Source organism: Tiliqua scincoides, chromosome 1 (assembly GCF_035046505.1).
Source record: "Tiliqua scincoides isolate rTilSci1 chromosome 1, rTilSci1.hap2, whole genome shotgun sequence".
NCBI lineage: Eukaryota > Metazoa > Chordata > Lepidosauria > Squamata > Scincidae > Tiliqua > Tiliqua scincoides.
Genome location: NC_089821.1, coordinates 79,688,742 through 79,709,592, shown reverse-complemented (window position 1 = coordinate 79,709,592; position 20,851 = coordinate 79,688,742). Strand labels below are relative to the sequence as shown.

Below are 20,851 nucleotides of genomic sequence, written 5' to 3'. Positions count from 1 at the left end.
AAGTGTATAATATAGCATGGGGATCTGTTATCAAAAGGAAGAAGACAAAGACTTCACTGCACATCTTTGGGTCCAAACCACCATAGATGCTTATTTAACAAAAAATAATAATAATCATGTCCTGCCCTAGTGCACTTCCATCTTCCAAAGATTCACCATTTGAATGATCAATGCTGTTCAAAGGAAGAGACTACACACTCACAGAAAGTTTTGTCCCGTTTCCCTTGTGGGAAAAGAAGCTGGAAACACATATCTGCTCATCTTGCAGCAGGCTCTCTCTGTGCTGTCCATCCTGTCCACTGATGGCTCCCAGACCCTTTTCCTCCTCCTGGCCAGAAGCTGTTCATCCAAACTACACCTGACAACAGCAGCAATCCTAGTTTGTCCACTAGCCTACAAGGCACTTTTACCTCTCCTTGCTGCTTCCATCAAGGAAACAAGCAGAGAAACTGGATGTATAGTATCTCCAACTCATCCACCCCCACAATCTCTTTTCTGAGGGTAGGCTGAGTTGTGTTGTCATGCATGCACTGTATATTGCAGCTTTCAGTGTTCCTGTTGGTCTGAGCTTAGATCAGTGGTTCCCAAACTTGTTAGCATCAGGACCCACGTTTTTAAATGACATGCTATTGGAACCGACCTGGGTTTACAAGACTTTTTTTAAAAATCTAGAAAGAAATAATATTTTTATTTTACATGCAATAATGACCAGGAAAAATTATTCTGCTCCAACATTTATTTCCCTATATTTACAAATGCTTGTAAACTGCATGCGCTATTTGCAGGGCAGTTAGCAGCTATCTGATTTTTGAAAAGCTGCAGGGCTTGTGGCAATTAGTTATCCAATTCTTCCATCACATGTGTTTTCATTGGAGGCTCTGCTTGGCTGCTATGGTACCCACCAATAGGTCCCGATTCACAATTTGGGAACCACTAGTTTAGACTATGTCCACAACAAGCAGTTAAAGAACTAAATGCAGGCAATGTGTGTTCCCTCCAAACGTGGTGATTCTCCTCCAAACACTTTGCAGACTTGCTTAGAAACCCAGCATGATGAAGCAGGCCAAAGAGAGAGGAATGAGGAGGCTAGCTGAGGAAGGGGCTTCCTTTGTCTCATCTGCAGTCTGCAGCCAATTGCTGAAGTCCTTAAAACTTACTGTGATAGCCCAGTCCAAAGCAGCACCACAATTAGCTGGGGAAGGCACAGGGATCCAACCAAACATGGGTGAAGAGAGAGAGCATGCTAAAACTGAAAACGTTGTGCATGTTATTCTCTGCCCTCCCTCAACACACAAGCACCAGGGAGGAAGTTAAAGTTGCATCCAGAGAGTGAGCTACAAGTGAGCAATACCTTCTTTTCTTTCAGTCATTTCTCCATCTCATATGTAGCATTTTGTGTCATTTTACCTTGCTTTCTGTCTGCCCCTTTTCCCTTCTAGTACACAATTACCAGTCTTAAAGTCCTATTTACATTTAATTGGATTTACTTCTGAGTAAACATGCTTAGGATTACATGCCTAAGGATGCATTCTTCCCTTTTCATTTAGCACAGATAATTGTGTTATCACTGGTTAGTGTTGGTTTCTGATGTGAAAGAACCTTATTTTAGCTCTATATTCAGCTAGAGGTTTCTGTTTTTGCACTTAAAACAATAAATCTAATCTATGTACGTAGGTCTCCCATCCCACCCCCCACACACATAGAAATACAATACTGGGGTGAGTTCTTCTTGACATTCTGCTTTCCTATCTGCAAAAATATTCTTAGGTAGAGAATGTTTTAAACAGTGTGGTCCAGAAAAAGTGTGGTCCTAGTACACCCATTCCATGCTTGGCTACCTTATGACAAGACTCTCAACAAATCCCATGCATGCTTAGTCAGAAGTAAGCCTTGCTATCTTTGTTAAGACTTCCTTGCTAGGAATTAGAACTACAGCCTTAGTTGTAACAAAAGGGAGAATTTTAGCATGTGATTTTCTCCTGTCCCATGCATGAAATGATGCCCATTCCTACCTAGCAGTAAATTCCACTGAAGTATTGGGGACCAGCATTATGTCTTTCAGGCATAAGAGTGCTTGGGTAGTCCATGGTGTGGCTATTATTTAATTCATCAGAGACGCCTGCTGTATAGAACTATTACAATCTCAACTGAAGTACCTTTTCACTGTCCACATGGACAATATCTTTGGCTTCAGGATCTTCTTCCCACAATGGAGCTCCTTCTGGATCCTTTAGAAATGCCACCATTGACTGCAAAGAAGCAGAAAGGAAGACAAAAGCTTTAACAACTACAAAATAACAAGGCCTCACCTATAGAATGTTCACTTTCTCCTTCCTGTTCTAAACACAGGATATGTTGTTCTTCTCTGTGTGCTCAGCACATTAGAAAGTTCTGCTACTTTTTAAAAACTCACAGTGAACCTTGAACAGGAATTGAACCTGAGGAACTGAACATGTAAAGCATTTATTCTACTTCTGAACTATGGCTGCTCCTAGACTGGAAACTGGAATGTTCCTTAATAAGTTAAACTTCATTCAAGAATTTCAATTGACTAATCCCCACTTTGTCAAAATATATTCATATATTTTCTCCCCATTGAAAACTATGGAAGTTAAAATCATTTCGTGATTCATAATTAATGTGCTCTTGAGTGGAAGAAAACTCATTCAGCTACTTCAGAGTGCCACATACACCAGCCTGCTTCCTCTGTAGGAGCAGAGACTTGATATCCAGCATTTATTTCTCTGTACCTCTCAGAGGGAGAAGTGGAGAGGGTCAAGCTTTCAAGCTCTAAAAGATGCGATCTTCCTCTTCCAAAAGTCACTGCATGGCAAGGATTTGTGCCACCACTGTGTTCCACCTGAGAAACAGCTTCAATTGGATTCCCTCACAACAATCCAAAAGAACACAAAATGTTCTCAGGCAGGAGTGGCAGCATGTTGCCTATTGCTCTGTTCTTTAGAATTTCAGCACCAACCATGCACTTTAAAAATTACTTCTAAAGTACAAAAATGAAGCATCTGCAGTCCTAAGTTTGCAAGGTAAGTTAAGAGTTTAGGGAGACGGACAATGGCCACAACAACTCTTGATCTTGGATTGTGAAGACAGTCTGATAAGGGCATCATGGGTGGTGAGGCAGGGCAAGGATGTGTAACTATTATGTGTAGCTTCTTCTGGTTGTATACTATGCATGCAGCACTTAACTGTTTGGCAAAAAAAGGCCAGAAAAAACAGCAAAAGTAATCAAACAGATTGGCCAGGGAGGGGGGCCATCCACAGAATTCCCACTACCACTCAAGGATCTGTTTTTCTGTTATGAAGGAAAAATATCTTCCCAACAACTATCTTGGTTGTTTGAAATTGGGAGGCTATAAACTGGAACATGGAAACCCTTGTGATGGTGTGCCTACTGTATCACTGACTCTTTGCAGTCTTTCTGCTTTTCTCAAAGACAGGGCGATAATTTGAACAAGTCTCTTGAATTGATACTCTAGTGACCATCTTTGCTTTCACTCCCTTTCCAAACAAATGGTAGCAGCAAATTCCACTTCTCACCCTGTACAAAACCTATTTTATCACTCCAAACATGTAATACAGAATCATGCAGAGGCATTGGGGGAAGTTCTAGAGGAGTTGATATAGACTGAAAGTACCATCAAATAAGTCACCTGAATAAATCCTTGTGTGTGCAGATCTTTTAAAGCTTTTCTGGAGCTTAAAATGCCTCACAAAATCATTCAAGGACAAAGTGAGAGTTCTTTCTTTTGAGGATTTGCAAGGCAACTTTTGTGAACAAAGATTTTTCTGCAGTAATTGCAAAAATAGGGCTTCTCTTCCAGGTATATTTTCTGGTGTTCTCTGATATGCACTTGTCCCATGAAATATCTTCAGCAACCTTTTCGCCTTTTGCTTTGTGGAAAGTTTTAGGACAAGGCAGCAAGCAAGCAAGCAAGGCACCATTTTACCCATGCTGTGCCTACAGCATCTGTGGTTGATGTAGTGACACATAGGTACATCATTTGGCATCCACTCCAAGTCTATCCCATCATGTAACTGGAGATAAACCTGAATGGTAGATTGCTACCACCACCAAAACCCAGGGAAAAGCAGAAGAAGGAGGCTGCTGGGGGGGGGGGGGAGAGGAATAGAGAGCCCAAAATCCCTGGGGACTGCTTTAAAGCCAGTCAGTGGAAAAGTCTGGTACAATGGAGCAACTAGCTCCCAACAAACTGAAACCAGACTGGTTATAACATAAAGATAAAGGATATTTCATTAGGATAATTTTTTTAAATGAATACAGCGAAAAAGAATAATAATAAAAATAAAGCGAAAAAGAATAAAGCAAAAGTGAAAACTAAGACACTTGAGGAATCACTGAAAAGCAAAGGGTTTAGGTGGATAACGGGAAAAGGACTAATTCAGAGATTAAAAGGCAAGCTGAAAATAAAACCACACTAACGTGGCTATTTCCCTGATTAGAGGTATCTTGCCAGTCCAGGATCTTGGTCTTTATAGCCACACCTAAGTTAGAAAGGAGAAGTAACCCCCATCAATGCATCCTACACACTGGATAAGAAATGAGGGTAAATGTGTGTGGTCCAGCTCTTTTTAACCTGTGGATACTAACTAGGTTTTACCTGTGGAATTGGATACTTAGGGCACCTCAGCCCTCTACTTTCCCAGTCTTGGGAATCAGGTGGGCTCCATGATCCAATGAACTGACTCAGAATAAAGTTCTCAGTTTACTGGTCAGTTGGAGAATAAGAAAGGGCAAATAGGTTAACAAGTAGGGTAAACTTGTTTCCAAATGATTTCACATGTACCAAATGACTCAGCAGCCCCTTCACGATGCTGAGGCATCACAGGATACATCACAGGAGGTGATAAGAAAGTCCAAAACAAATGGAAAAAATAGGCAAAACTGGGGGGAAATCAGAGATTTTTAACCAAAACCTCTCTTTGTGAGGTTAGGATATGACTTTAACCAGATCTGGAAAAGGTTATTTCCCCTCTCATTCAATTTTATCTCATAGCAGATGAAACAAAAGGGGAAATAATTTTCTCTATTTTCAGGCCAATGCTATTAGGTACCAGCTGAAACAAAAGAGATCTTACAGGGGAGAAAAAAACCCTCATCAAAAAAGTTTCCACTCTTAGTTAACAGATTGCACGTAAGCTCACAATTTATATCGCAATTTAACATTGAGTCAATCTAGTTAATCACACACAGCTTCTCAGGATGTTTGGCTGGCAGATGTGCAGAAGAAACAAAAATAGAGGGAAACCTTTAGGTCGCCCAAACATCTGTTTGTGAAATGTAGCGCCTCCCTCCCACCCCAACATAAAGCTGCAAGCATTAACATCTGCTTCACATCCAAACACATCTCCTTCTCCAGAAGATCTCACTCCTCTAAATTTACCTTCAATGTGAGGGCTCTATTGTATTCAGTGTGAAATGCTCCATCCCTGTCAAGAAAAGATTATGAGAGGAGGAAGAAAAAATTACTTTTCAGAGCACTATTGGGGGGGAAAAAACACCACACAACTCTTTCTCCTGGTCAGGATAAATGAAGCTTTCCCCATGTTTTCAGGGACTGTGCAAAACACAACTATCAAAAACAAGTTTTTCAAGTGAACAGGTCTCTAATGAGCAATCACTTCCACAAAGCCTTAATGAGAGCATTTACCACCGCAAGCCAGATCTAGGGAGTGGCAGATGCACAGGGGAGTTTCCATTTGCAACAAGGCCACTATATTTATGCATATTGGTCCCTCAAGAGCTAAAACCAAAAGTCTCTTGAAGTCAATGAGCTGGCAAACCAACCTGGAAGTGATTTAGACAGCGCTAGCACAGGCTGTCTCATTTAAAAGAATGATGAAGGAACATACATGCATCCAAGCTAACTCGAAATAGGTTTTGTTTTTATGGGCAACTGAAATTTCCACCCCAAAATACATCCGCTCAAGGAAACATCCTAACCAATTCAAAAACAATGAGCATGTTTCCACCCCCCTCTCAGATGACAGCAGAAGGTTAATTTCTAGTTACCAACATTAACCCAAACTACAAATATTAAAAGCCAATGAAGTGAAAAGGTGTGTGTGAGAGATTGTTTAAACATAATGATTGTGATGATAACAGTGCATCGTGCCTTCCAAGTGTGCAAAGCACTTGACATTCTTAATTTTGAGGTTGGCCTTAAAATAACCCTGTAAGGTGAGTAAGTAGTAGCAGGAAAGCACAGTCAGGAAGAAATAGTTCAGGAAAGAGACAAGACTAGAACCAGAAATACACTAATTCACAGTTCAGTCTCTCAGTCACTACACCAGTGGTTCCCAAACTGTGAGCCATATGGGATTGTAGCCCTAATGGGGAGCTGCAGACAATGGACCAACAGATCAAGGGAACAGCCAGTCAAAGAAGCTTGAGAACCACTGCACCACACAAGTCCGTTCCCTCTCTTATACAATCTAAGGCTCAGAACTGATACTATACTCTGTGAGAACAATGTCTGCCAGGTCTACGTAAGAACTAGCATATAACACTTGCACAGACCTAATGGATACACAAACCTAATAGGCACAATCCAGCCTAAGTTCAGCACTATAAAGTTGCCTATTTCAGTGGGAGAGTTAAACGAGCATTTAAGACATAAGGCATTGAAATTACTTAACTGTGTCAACAGAAATTAGCTATGGATCACTAGTTCATTATAGCCCCAATGGGCAATGAAGATGTTGTCTGCCCATGACTTAACATCTCATTCTAAAATGTCTATTAGCAGCTAAGTTATGTAGCAAGAATCCACCAAACCCAAAACAAACTCTGTCCCTAACTGTTTTTACACCGAGTATTGCAATAGCTTAAATACTTAAAAGCCACACTCAATACACTTGTACACCTACTTGTAATGTAATAATTCTACCCCATTTTCTTTCGAACTAGGGTCAACCTTCATCTTCTTGCATAGTTTTCGGCTCTCTGAATCACTGCAAAAGATACAAGAACAGTGATATTTTAAAATAAGCAATATTAAGTACAGGCAACAGTTAACCATATACTGTACAGGTAACTCTGGCATAGCAGCTCCTTTGCATTTTCTAATCATTTAGCTTAAATCACAAGCAATCATAACAGCACTCTGGAACTGTCAAAGTTCAGCACTCTGGTAAATCCCATTAAAAGTGGGTTAAAAACTGATAGTTTGACTGTTTACCCTTATAGCCACACTTTTCAACCACACTTCCCATGGCAGTTAGCCACAATGATGTGATAGATTTAACTAAAATAGTAAAACTAATGGTTAATTATGCCACGAAAAAAGAATTTTGGCTACTGGATACAGTAATATAGCATTGTGATTACAGTAATATAACTGACATAATTCATTAGGTAATTTAGACATTACTGTATACCACTATACAGTATTTTTAATGGGAAATTAGTTTTACCCCAGGAAGGTGCCAAACTGCAGAGACCACCTGATCAATTTTTGATTACCTCAGAAAAACATACCTCCAAATTAGACAATACTTTGTGGTTTGTTTGCAATTATCTGAAGTTAAACTGAGCAATTTTGCCTTGGTACAAGGAACAGATAATGTAAAATATTACATTGCCACCATCACATTTTTATGGCAAAATTCCACATTTTTACTCTGCAAGCACTCCAAACACATACTTTACTCCCATTTCCCCTACCACTTGCATCTCCTACCAGGTGGCTTTATCAAGCTGCTTTTAGAATAGCTAGTGCAGTCATGATAGCACCTGCTGATGACTTCCAGGATCCTTAATCTTGTTGGCAACCTTCAGTCTCTGAAGACTATGGTATCGCACTCTAAATGGTGGTTCTGCAACAGCGTCTAGTGTGGCTGAAAAGGCCAATTCGGGAGTCACAATCCCTTCCACACTGGGAGCAAGTGTGGTATGTCCCTGGTCTGTCTCCCTGGCTACAGAACTTCCTTCTTTGCCTCCTTGCCTCAGTCTGTTGGCCAAGTGTCTCTTCAAACTGGGAGAGGCCATGCTGCACAGCCTGCCTCCAAGCGGGATGCTCAGAAGCCAAGGTTTCCCATCCGTTGAGGTCCAATCCTAAGGCCTTCAGATCCCTCTTGCAGATATGCTTGTATCGCAGCTGTGGTATACCTATAGGGCGCTTTCCCCTGCACAGGTTCTCCATAGAGGAGATCCTTTGGGATTCGGCCATTGTTCATTCTCACGACATGGCCAAACCAATGCAGTCGTCTCTGTTTCAGCAGTGCATACATGCTAAGGATTCCAGTTTGTTCCAGGACTGTGTTGTTTGGAACTTTGTCCTGCCAGGTGATACCGAGGATGTGTTGGAGGCAGTGCATGTGGAAAGCGTTCAGCTTCCTCTCCTGTCGTGTGCGAAGAGTCCAGGACTCACTGCAGTACAGAAGTGCACTTAAGACGCAAGCTCTGTAGACCTGGATCTTGGTATGTTCTGTCCTTAATGATTCTGTTGCTAAGAACACTGAAAAATGCAACCCTATCCCATTCTTACTAAGTATCAGATGATGGAAATGAGTAGCCTGTTGCACATTAACCCACTGTATTCTGTGGCATGTCTTCTCTTCCCAGACCAATCACCAGGACTTCAAGACCATCCAGTGTAAGGCAAATGTCAGACTGCTCTTTTGAATTGGATACACTGTCCCACATCAGTAACGTGTAGATGCCAAGTACAGTAATTAATACATACAATGATATGAAATGGGCTTCCCAGTTAACAGAACAGTAGATAAGATTAACATCTAAAAGTCACAGTAAAATGGATGAAATATAATCAGTGAAAGTTGCAAAGCACATTTTTAACTTTTTGCAAAACTTGTTACAAAGTGAACTGCCAGCAAAAGTGATGAAGCAGCAAGATGAAAAATGAAAAGCTACCATAGCATTATGAAAAGGACTATGTGACTAGCAAGAATTTGTTTCATGCTATTGTGTCGTGTTTCCTTTAATTTCAAGGTAACAAGCGGGAACGCATAGAACTGCAGTTAGATTCAACTGCACTTTTTAACATTCCTGTTCCTCTAGAGCTCAAAATTGTGACCGCTGTGCACTGGGACTGCAGTTCCTGGTGTGACCAGCACTTACTGTTCTGGTACAACATGGGACTTCATGTCCCCAGATTAGGACGACGCAACGTTCTGGCCAGTTGCGTCTATGGTGCAAGGTCTCAGTGGGCATTGCGCCCGGATTTCCATGAAGACGTGACTGCCCGGAGTGCAGCACTGACCCGATCTGGGGACAAAGTCCCACGGCATGCCTGAACTGTAAGTGCCAGTCATGGGAAAGAAGGATTCGCCTGAACCCTGGATCCAGCCCTCAGGCCGGGGTTCAGTCAGTCCTCCTCTACTCCTTGCAGATAACATGCAAAAAATACTGAAATACTAGGTAAACATATTTTAAATAATTTTGTGATATTTTCTAGAAATTCCTATACTGATATAAGTGTTCTTGGTAGCAACCTGCCCTGACACTATTCGCGAATATAAGCACTTCAATGAAGTCATTAAAACATGTACAAGAAACCATAATGTACCCCGAGACATTACAAAGTTATTTGAATAAGTATATGGAGCGAAGAAACCAGAAGGAGAAACAAGGTTACACCATAAAGCTGTTATAAGATGGCAGTGACATACAGGTTAAAAGCCCTGCACTCATGTAGCAACAGAAACAAAAAGCCTTTATATTTGCACAGTTGTGAAAGCCTTAAGGAACAGGAAAGCAAACTAGAAGATTATGAAGTGAGATTGTAAAATAGAGAGATATCAGAGTGATAACAGTATAACTGAACAGAGAAGAAAATCAAAAAGAAGGACTAAACCTCTCTATTACATCTGATATAAATTTCCAAATGACATGTTGACCGTTTTCTGGAGGCCAATGCAGCACAAAAAGACTTATGAGGGTTTACCTTGGGGGGGAAAGGATTGCAACTGGCTAAGATACAGGTTCCAGGCAAAATTCAAAAAGATGGAAACTACATTTTTGGAAGACAACATTATTCTAAAGAAAATATTTTAGAACACAGAGGATGTGAACGGCACTTCTAAGGTTAAAGAAATACACTAAAGGATGTTAAGAAAAAGTCAAAAGAGTCACAGGGCCTTGGTGTAGGGTAGTGGTTCCCAAACCTTTTGACCGAAAGCTCCCTTGACCTATTGGGCCACTGGATGTGGCTCCCCATTAGCACCACAATCCTGTACATTTGATAGGGTAGCAGGTTTTTTGCAAGGATACCACGGCTCCCCAGGGAGTCACTGCTCACAGTCTGGGAATCACTGGTGTAGATAGGGCATGAAATCAGTCATAAGTTCACATGCTACCTTCCTGGCACAAATTCCCCCATCCCCAATTAACCACATTTAATGGTTGCATTTGCATTAACTTCATGAACAGCAGCTTCAAAACCCTGGTTTAAAACTGTTATAAAATCTTAACCTTTTTTTTTCCTTTTTTTTTTTTTTTAAGGTTAGTGCCAAGCAAATGCTGGAGGGTAGTTCATGAGCACAGCCCGGCAACCCACAACATTACCCATGGTTAATGAACTAGGAGCATTATGAGTGCAGCAGCCCAAAATGGGAGACCGAAGAGGAATACTAACTGGACAAGATGGATACACATCTCTAAACATGCTTCGCCTCAAGTCAGGCAAAAAGGCACAGGGTAACGTATCTATACACTGAAGTCCCACTGTGGAAACCAGACTGGGATGCTGAGGTCACTACTACACTAGAGAAATGTTAAATTGATCAGAGTCAAGTTAGAAAAGCTCAGTGACAGCAAAGGGCCCTTCCGAAATGAAGTGCTGCTGTTGCTGCTGCCGGCATAACTGTTAATTCTCTCGACATTTTCAAGCTGCCTTCCCGCAAATGTGAGGAATGAACAACAATAAATTAACACTGTGCTGCAGATGAGGCAGAAGAGCTGGTGTGAGAAGAGAAGTTCAGCACATACCCTGCAGATGGTAGTTTGACAGGGGAAATTGTAGTCATGCATAATAATCAGCGCTAGAGCATACACCAGAATTAGCATTTTAAAGCACTAACTAGCAAAGACTAGGACTTACTTCCTCACTTAGGAGTGCTTGCTTTCCAACCATTAAAAGAAAGCTTACCATCTTGCTGAGTCAGTAGCTTCTTATACAGCCTGCAAGTTGGTTACACATCAGATCCCATGGTTGGGGAAAAGGAAAGTACATACCCAGAGAAAACAACAGGCCACAAAATAGGCCTCTTATGTTTATAACATTTCAGAATGCACAAATCAACATTTGCGCAGGGGGTCTCCAAATCATGGGACCGCTGCGTTAAGGAGAAGCCTTTCCCCTCATGAGCAAAACGTACCATTCCAAGTGGCACCATCTTATCTTTCGATCCAATCTTCTTGCAAAGGTGTTCTAGCCCAGGGGTGTCCAAACCCCAGCCTGGGGGCCATTTGTGGTCCTCAGGGACCCCCAATCCGGCTCACAGGGAGCCCTGAGTCTTCAATGAGCCTCTGGCCCAACAGAGACTTGCTGGAGCCTACATTGGTCCGATGTGACTGTTCTCAGCATGAGGGCCAACTGTTTGACCTCTTGTGCGAGTTGTGGGCCGAGAGCTCCCTCCACTACTTGCTGTTTCACATTTGTGAAGCAGGAGTAGCAGCAAAGGAAAGGCCGGCCTTACTTTGCACAAGGCCTTTTATAGGCCTTGAACAATATCAGGAGACCTTCATTCATTCATATAAGTTCCAATATATTCATTTATGTAAATTTATTCAAATCTTAAATGCAAATTAATTCTTTTTTTTTCCTGGCTCCTGACACAGTGTCAGAGATAAGATGTGGCCCTCCTGCCAAAAAGTTTGGACACCCCTGCTCTAGCCAATTGCTTCCACCTGGAAATCTGGGCACAGAGCCTGCAGAAGCAGCAAAGACTGGATCAAAAGATAAAACGGTACTACCTAGAACAGTAAGCTCTGCTCATGACAGGGAAGGCATTTTGCAGGGGTGGGATCTGGCTGGCAGGCCAAGGTTTGGTGCCTGCTGCCTTAGTGTATTGGTCATTTCATGAAAAGCAGAAGCTGTGCACAACAATGCAGGAGAATATAAAGGAACCAGAGGGATTGGCAACTGAGGCACACAAGAGGCAGACTTCAAACTGTTAAGGTTATGTTTTGTATGAGATGGTTGGTGTAGGATCCCTGCTTTGTCCCAATGTGAGCAGGTTGCAAGAACAACAGCAAATACAGCAGAGTACTTTCAGCAGATGTATTTGAGCAAGGGATATCACAAGTAGAATAGTCAGTAAACCGTCCAAGAGTCAACATGTAGAGCAGTCAGTTCAAGTATAACAAATCCAAATCAGTTTCCAACAATACACAGTCAAAGTTTCAGTCCATAAGTCAGTAATAACATATACATACAGTATCCAGCCTCCTCAGTCACTGGCAGCAGTTCCACAGTTATCTCCATCAACTCCCTTACTGCTGCACTAGAAGCTCCAGCAGACTAACCTTATGTAGTTAGCTTAGCCAATCAGTGCTGGTTTGGTCACACCCAGGGTGTGTCAGTCCCAGGTGCCTGCTGATTCTGCTCTCTCAGCAATCTACATTTGCTCCCTGAACCAACTTGTAAGCTGTGGTTCTGCTTCCCTCAGAACTCAAAGCTAACACAAACAAGTGCCCTGTTTAAAGCACTTCATGAACATTTTTTATTAGCACTTGGGCAAATGTTTGCTGCCCAGCTCCAGCAGTTACTTCACTCTACTCATGGTTCAACTGAATTTCAACTGAAGTCACAACTGTACTGACTTGCAAATATGCAGATACATATTTCTGCATGTTCTGCAAAACACTGAAACCAAATCAACCTCCCCTTACCCCCCCTCCTGATCTTTTACCTTCATTTCAACAAATATGTTGACAATATGGATGATGATGCTTAAGAAATCTTATGCAGGAGAGGAAGGGAGAGAGGAAGGGAGAGTATGGACAATGTTATTCATCCCCATTGAACCATGTCCATCCAGGAGGATTTTGACTGGCACCCCCACTGTATTATTGCTTTTATTGTTTATTTAGTTTCTACTTTGCTTTCCAGCTATGTCTTTGAAGAGGCTTTCAAAGCTTATAGACACCATACAAAAATACATATACAGGTGTGTGCTGCTTAATGACCTTCTGCTTAACAAGGGACATATACAATGTCCCTTAATAAACAATGGTGGTCAAAAGGGGCTCTTAATGAGGCAGTCAGGTCTCCCATAGCCTGCAGCAGAGTGTCTGTTTACAGAGGTTCTTAATGCAAAGAAGAAGCAATCTATCTCCACTAGTCTGTGCTACCAGCTAGTGACTGGCAGGGAGTGTCAGTTTCCACAACAAAGGTACTAGCTTGGGCTGAATGTTCATTTAACAACATAACAGGTGCAGCCTATTTATCCACGGATTTTTTTTATCTGCCTTTTGGGGTGGGGAAACAGAAAGTCACACACACCTTTGCCTCCTTTGCCCTGTGCTGGCTCCATTTCCAGGCAGCCCAAAACACTGCAAAAAGGCTCTGCCTTCCCCAGGCAGGGAAATAGCCCTGGAAGAGGTTCCCCTTGCAAAGGAACAGTAACACTCCAGGAGCCCCTGAGTCAGCAAAGAGGCTGAAGAGGGGCAGGGGGGCCTGAAAATCTCTGTAGCCAGAACATGTGCAGCAAGGTGGAGCTCTCTCTCTCTCACTCACTCACTTTCACTCACACAGGGGTAGGTGCAGTAGCAACAGAGGGGATTGCTTTAAAAAACCCAAGGAGTGTTTGCCAAATCCCCCCCATTGAGATGGTGCAGGCAATCACCGACACAAGCAGCCCCCCCCCATAGTGCAGGCTATCACGGACACAAGCAAGCCTTCCCACCAAGCAAAGCATGAGATTTAGCCTACAATCCTCTCCACATTCCTGGGAGTAAGCCCCATTGACTACAATGAGTAGAGTAGAAATGCATAGGGCTGGACTCTTAAAAGATCAGCATCCCATGTGAAAGAAGCCAGGCAGCTGGCAATGGGGAGGACTGAGTATGGAGGGGAGGGGATTGACAACAGCTGCCTTAGTTTCCTTCTATCCGGAAGTGTCATGCTGCAGTGTATTTGCGTAACTCTATGGAATTTAGTACAATACGTTTTTGTTAATTGTGCCGAGTCACAGAATGGAACTAACGCAGATAAGCAGGCTCCACCTGTAATCGCAAAACAATGGGTATGGGAGAAGTATCCCCATTGTTAAGTGTCGAATACCTGTATTTCATCAATAGAAGTCCACAATATTTCAGTGAAAGAAAGTGACTTGCACATCATAAAACCCTTATAAGAAGGTTTATCTAGTTATTACAAGTTTGTCCCAGGGCACAAGAACTGGGTCTTTATCCTCTGGATCCAACCCTATCTTGAGAAAAGGAGCTTTTGCAATCAGTCAGTATATTTCAGAGGGAGGATAAGAAAGCACCAGTGTGGTTTTTCTCTAAACGTGATCTGAGGCATTGGAAGTCAGCATCAGCAGCCAAAGCTAGGAACAATTTCATGGGGTCAGAGATGATTATACTTACACCTGTATGTACAAATTCATCACACACTAAGGCCACAGATCAAGGGTCTGTTCAAATGGCATCACCCCTCATCTCTGCTGAACAAATTCTTTCTACTAGGTTCAGTATCACATGGTCAGGAAGAACCCACTTTCAAACAAACCCTGAAACTTCAAATACAGTTGTTGCCTCACTATAGAAGGTGAGATGGAGTGCTTACTCTTGCTTCACAATGCATGAGGATGGAGGGAAGATGTAATCTAAATAGGCCCAAAGAGGCTGGAATAAAAATTTTCTGTGGGGGAAAAAAAAACAGACCAGAAACTGAAAAAGCCACCTTGACCTTCATTCTTTCTTTTCCTACTTTCTACACATGCCAGAAAATAAACAATCTTGCCAGGCATCTGTTTCAGAAAACCCTTTCTGACAGCATTTGGTCAATGCCCTCTTTTATTCTGAAAAACAATGATATAGAAACAGAGTCAGCTTTCTGCTTAGAGGAGAATGCCTTTGGATTCCAGCCAACATCCCCTTAAAGACAAGCTCCTCACCTCTGGTGTGGAAAAGGATAAGTAGGACAACAGCTCTTGTTATGGAATTATATACAGTGCGTGAGAGAAAGAGGAAGGACAGTCCTTTTCAGATTCTGTAGAAATCTTCACCTTAGAAAAACACTTGCTCACCTGCCTATAGTAATATCATGCATTAGAGAAATGTGGATAGACTTGAGAAGTAGTTACTTAACACATCAATGAAGTGCAGGGGTAAAGAAAAAGATGTAACAACTTACCAAAACTGCTGGTTCCACTTCCCTCACTTATACATTCCCACTCACCCTACCCTGTTAGACATATCTTTTTTCCTAAGACAGCAATTTAGCATCATATCCTACTATTAAAAACAGAGCCTAAACTTTTAAATACACTACAGCAGGGTTTCTCAAACTGGGGTGTTGCGACGCCCCAGCCAGAGGACCCTGGTCTCTTTCCCCTTAAGAGGTGGGGGTAGGGGAGGCAGCTATAGGGGCTGGCATGTACTCACCAATTCCTGCAGCAGCCTCCCGGGGGTGCGGGTAGCCCTGCATGAGTGTCTGCAGGCTCCCTGAAGCTTAAAAAGCGAAAGCACAGTGATCACGCTCCACTGTTTTGAGGAGACAGGGCACAATCGCTGCGCTTTCACTTTTTAAGCTTCGGGGAACCCTGCAGACACTTGCACAGGGCTCTCTGCACCCCAGGGAGGCTGCTGCAGGGACTGGTGAGTATATGCCAGTCCTTGCAGCCCCCTTAGCGACGCGATCCTGGGGATCACATCTCTGCCTCCCCCCCCCTCCCACTGCCTCTCCCCCTACAAGGACTTACTGTGGTCCTCAAACTCCCTGTGAGCTTGAGAACCGCAGCACTACAGTATATTCAACAACCCAGTTTAAACTGAAAAACACTGTCACATTTGAATGGTGTGCTTCCTTCCATCATAAGCTACTGTATAAGTCTAAACACAATCAGAGGAGTCACTAATGACAAAAAGATAAAGGCCATTCTGTCAGGACTTACAGAACCCAGTGGTCCTGGGCTAAGACCATTCTTCCAGTTCAAACACAAAAGGAAACTGACTTCACATGATTCATGGACAACCTTCCCATCACAATGAAGTTGCAGGAAATTATCCACAGCTGGTTAAAATTTCTTTTTTTCTTTTTTCTTTTGCTCTGCATGACATTCTTATAATAAAAGTAGACTTAGAAGTAATTCTGAGGGCAACTTCAGAAATTACAATTTTTAACATTAAAATTAATCTCAGTATAGGAAATTAGGAAGTGTTTAATAATGTATGAAGTAGACCTTGAATGTCTGCCTTGCTAGAACTTTGTACCTTGGGCATGGGCTCTGTTGATAGTCTGTGGAAATTGCCACACCCACTTTTAGTAGCAAAACTTATCCAGGTGGGGAGTACTAAGGATCAGGCAGGGACATAAGAGGGTTATAGCTTCTTTGTGGCTTCATAACATCATGAAGGCAGCACATCTTATCAACTATGAGGTCCACAGCTGAAGAGAGATGTAAAGAGGATGAGGGCTTGATACAACAAAGGCTGTCCTCACCTCAGTTCTATTACCCTCCTCTCCAGTAAGCCAGCAAAGTACTTGAGACTGTGAATGACACTGGGTTGAACAAACCCATTCTCTGTGCTGGAAAAGAAGTGCACTGCATGGATCTTTCAAGCACTAGCCCCCCTTAAACACAAAGCTCTTCTGGAAATTTAGCAAGAGCAGTTATGTGCATATGCAACAGGCTAGCTTGGGTTAGTGCTGTGATATACATTCCCTTTGCTTTAAAACAGTGATATTCAACCTTTTTCATCTCATGGCACACTGACAAGGCACTAAAATGGTCAAGGCACACCACCAGGTTTTTGACAATTGACAAGGCACACCATGCTGCCAGTGGGGGCTCACATCTCCCATTGGCTCTATTAACAAATGACCTTCCCCCAAATTCCTGTGGCACATCTGTGGACCATTCGTGGCACACCAGTGTGCCATGGCATAGTGGTTGAAAATGGTTGCTTTAAAACAAGAGATCACTGTTTCCCATCAATGTACTTTTCTCTGTCTTAAAATTTAACTTCCTCTGTCAGAAGAGATTCTTCAAGAAGGCATTTCGCCTCAACCCATGATTTTTCACTACATTCTTAGAGCAGCAGAGGTAGCAGTACATTTTCTAAAACAGCCGCTAGAGAATTATGCTAGCAACATGAAAAATATATCTGCTTCTCCTCTAGCTGCAGGGCCTCTTTTGGTATGATTATTATTGCTTCCTAATTCTGCAGTGGCAGCTGCCAGTAATGGAACTGGAATCAGTAAGTCATGTTTATATGGATCCTCATAGACTAATGATCCCAGGCCAGTCTGTTTCAGTCTCCCAAGACAGCCCTAAAATAAGCAACCAGGATTGAAAGAAAAGAAACACAGCTCAGGAGCTGTCAATACAGGCTGCAAAAGCTCTTCTTTATTGAGGACCTGTGTGTGATAAGCAACCTGTATGATGCTGGCCTCTTGGCTCCACCTGGACCAACCTAAACCTAGGCACAGAGTTCCAACACAACAAGACCCACCCAGACAGAAACAGACTTGACACAAGAGAAAAAGAAAAGCTAGCCTAAAGTACATGACTCACCTCTATGTCCCTGAGCCATAGAATTCAACAGCTGAGGATTTCAATATGGTTGTACGCAGCACATGTCACAATGATTTGAAGAAGAGGAAACATAGACAGAACAATTATACTGGTGGGGAAGAAGAGGGAAAAAAACTGGACAGAAAAATGGACTCCTCTGCACAGGATGGGGGGGGGGAGAACTGAAGATAATAAAGGATGCAATCCAGAGAAAGGCAGGGACACTTTAATCTCACTGAAACAAATGCAACCTCCATACTTAAATGTATTATGCATAAACCCCACTTATTAAATGGGAGTTGCTTGTGTATTTCTCTGGTTTCCATACCATATACCATTCCATTCCATTCCATACCAATGTGGTTTCCATATCACAATTGTGGTTGTGCAAAGACATTCCACTGAAATCAGTAGGACTTAGTTGCACATAGCCTGAGCAAGACTGCTGCCTACCTTAGCAGACAATTACACTAGGAAACCTATTCTCAGACAAATGCCTTGAACAGAATTATTTTCTATTGGGAAAAAAATCATCTTAAATACATTGCTTGAGCATGTTTACTAGCATACCATCAGCACTGTAGCCTTTTCAACAGAAACAGCCATAATAAGAATATGATTTAAAGGGCTACAGTGGTAATCTTAATAATTAATTCATCAATTGATGTATTTAACAGTAAAGTGTAAACTTTTCCCCCTCTAGTGCCACAACTTGGAAACCTGGTTCACCAAGTCCCAGTTCTTTCCCTCAATTGACTGCAAGTTCTATCTGGGGCGGGAGGGGGGACTCAACCAGACAGCACAGGTGAGGCATGTAAAAATATTTTTTACTTACCTCCTGGCATGACACCTGTCCATCAATGCTTCTCCTTGAATCTATACCAGCTATTTTGGTGGCATAAGTCTGAGGAGCCTCAGGCTGGGGAAGTGGATAGGATCGTGGCATGCATTGCCACTGCCGCACCCCCCACCAGCCCCTGCACAGCCCACTCCCAGCTCAAATCCTCCCATGATCTCCCCACAACCTGCCCCTGCTGCCATCTTACATGCTCCAACATAGCTTGGGTGGGCTACTAGTATGTGCATGGGGGTCTGTGGCCATTTGTGCCAGCAGTCCCACAGTGCATGACAGTGATGTGCCTTTTACAGCACCACTCCAGCACTTGTGGTTGGTGGATCAGGAGCTCTGCCACAGTACGTGCCCAATAGGATTAATCAACTAACAGGCCAGGTGCAAGCCCAGGGTCTTTGAACATAGTCAGGAATGGGAAGAACAACTGCATAGCGTAAGATTCCCCTTGCGCTGAAACCACTATGGTATAATGAATGCCATTTTCCACAGAGAGGTATGTTAATAAGAGAATTTCTCTTTAAACTGACACAGCTGCAGAGAAATAAGAAGCAGGTTAAAGGGAGACTCCAAAGGCAGTGCAGAAATTCCTCCTGAAGAAAGGCAAAGGAACTTCCTACTTTTATTAAAGGTCTTTCATCATAGTTGGGCTTTTAAGACTGCAGATAAACCTCTTCTCAAAATATGTCAACAAGAAGAGCTCTACTGACTTCAGTGAAGTTTCTCTCAGCCAAGGTACTTTGAGGATCAGCCTTCTAAGAGGTTGGTACCATCACTCAAGAAACTTTAACATGTGTATGAAAAGGAAAAGCTGCAAACTTTTTTAGTCCAACTGCAAACACAGTTGGCTTTGCCCCACTGAGTTTCAGTGCTTTCTCAGCGCATGAGAGAGACAACCGAGAACATATTCTACTAAAACGCTTACATGTTGAACTGTGCTTGGAGAGGTAAGGGATGTACAATATTCTTTGAAGCCATTGGTCAGAGGGCCAAGGGTGCCAAGAACTTCTATTTCTCCTTCCTCAGAAAAAGCATCAGTAAAGACCATTTTGACCCCAGATATCCTAGAGCAGTGGTTCTCACACATTTAGCACTGGGGCCCACTTTTTAGAATGAGAATCTGTCAGGACCCACCAGAAGCATCATCATCAAGCAGGAAAATTTTTTAACAATCCTAGGCTGCAATCCTACCCACACTTACCCAGGAGTAAGTCCCATTGACTATCAATGCTAAAAGCATATACATAGTAGCCTGTTAAAAGTACATGTCTATAACATTTTCCCAAATGCAGTCACGTACCATGGGACCATCAAGTCTAATATATGAAAAAGGAAATAATGAAATGAATGAGGACTCACCTGAAATTGGCCCGTGACCCACCTAGTGGGTCCCAACCCACAGTTTGAGAAACACTGTGACCTAGAGCCTATGGTGATCAGAAGCAATGATTTCAAGAGGGAACTGTGCTATGTGTTAAACTCACCTGAAACTGAACTCCTTCCTCTAACCTCTCCTTCCATAGGTCTTCTCTTTGTGTGTCTCTTAGAGTGTAAGCCTGAGAAAAGACCTGTTTTCTTATTTTTTATGTATAACAACTGTTTTCTGTAGGCACTCTATAAATATTACTCCTGCTAATTGCCATCAATTTCCCTTTGTTCAATTGCTCTCAAAACAGGGAAACTGCTTCAAAAGCAAAAGAGACAGAGTTGCAAGGAAAGGCTTTGGATTCTCCTTGACCCCTCTCCCCCTTTGCGCAAATGAATTCTTGTTTTCCTCATTGTTTGGGCCAGATGGTGGGCTATTAGGGAACATGCTGCCAAGGGTTGGATGGGAACACTGCATACTTCAATCCTTGCTGTGCTGATTGATGACCACTGAGGAACCTATAGGGGACTGCCTATTTGTTTCCCACATGTTCCTTCCTTCTGCAGGACTTTTACAGAACACCATCAATGGCTTTTTTCTCTCACACTGGGACAATTTATCATTTTGGTAAATAGGATTTTAAGTTCTAAAACTCAGAATGCAAGTGGAAAGGGTTGCTTCTTTTGATGCTTCTTCACTTAACAGATATTCTGCATAAACACATCTAGTACTAATGAATGTCTTACAGCACAGTCCTATCCTGTGCTAGAACAGGTAGGTCAGGAGGCCTGCGATATATCCAGTGCAAAATTGGGGCCAGAATCGGCTTGGCCAGAGGCAAGGGGAAACTCTTTCCCTTACCCCTGGGTAAGCCACCACAGCCCCAATGG

At 42.6% G+C, this 20,851-nt stretch overlaps 1 protein-coding gene across 1 annotated transcript in view; it reads right to left on the bottom strand.

Annotated features, from left to right (window-relative positions):
• Nucleotides 1-20,851, bottom strand: part of PDIA5 (protein disulfide isomerase family A member 5) — a 188,806-nt gene that overhangs the window by 103,480 nt on the left and 64,475 nt on the right. The window contains exons 4-6 of the mRNA XM_066633209.1: nucleotides 6,907-6,990; nucleotides 5,421-5,466; nucleotides 2,157-2,249 (exon numbers count right to left, since the gene is read on the bottom strand). Coding sequence (XP_066489306.1) covers nucleotides 2,157-2,249; nucleotides 5,421-5,466; nucleotides 6,907-6,990 — 223 coding nt within the window. The remainder of the gene's footprint in view (nucleotides 1-2,156; nucleotides 2,250-5,420; nucleotides 5,467-6,906; nucleotides 6,991-20,851) is intronic.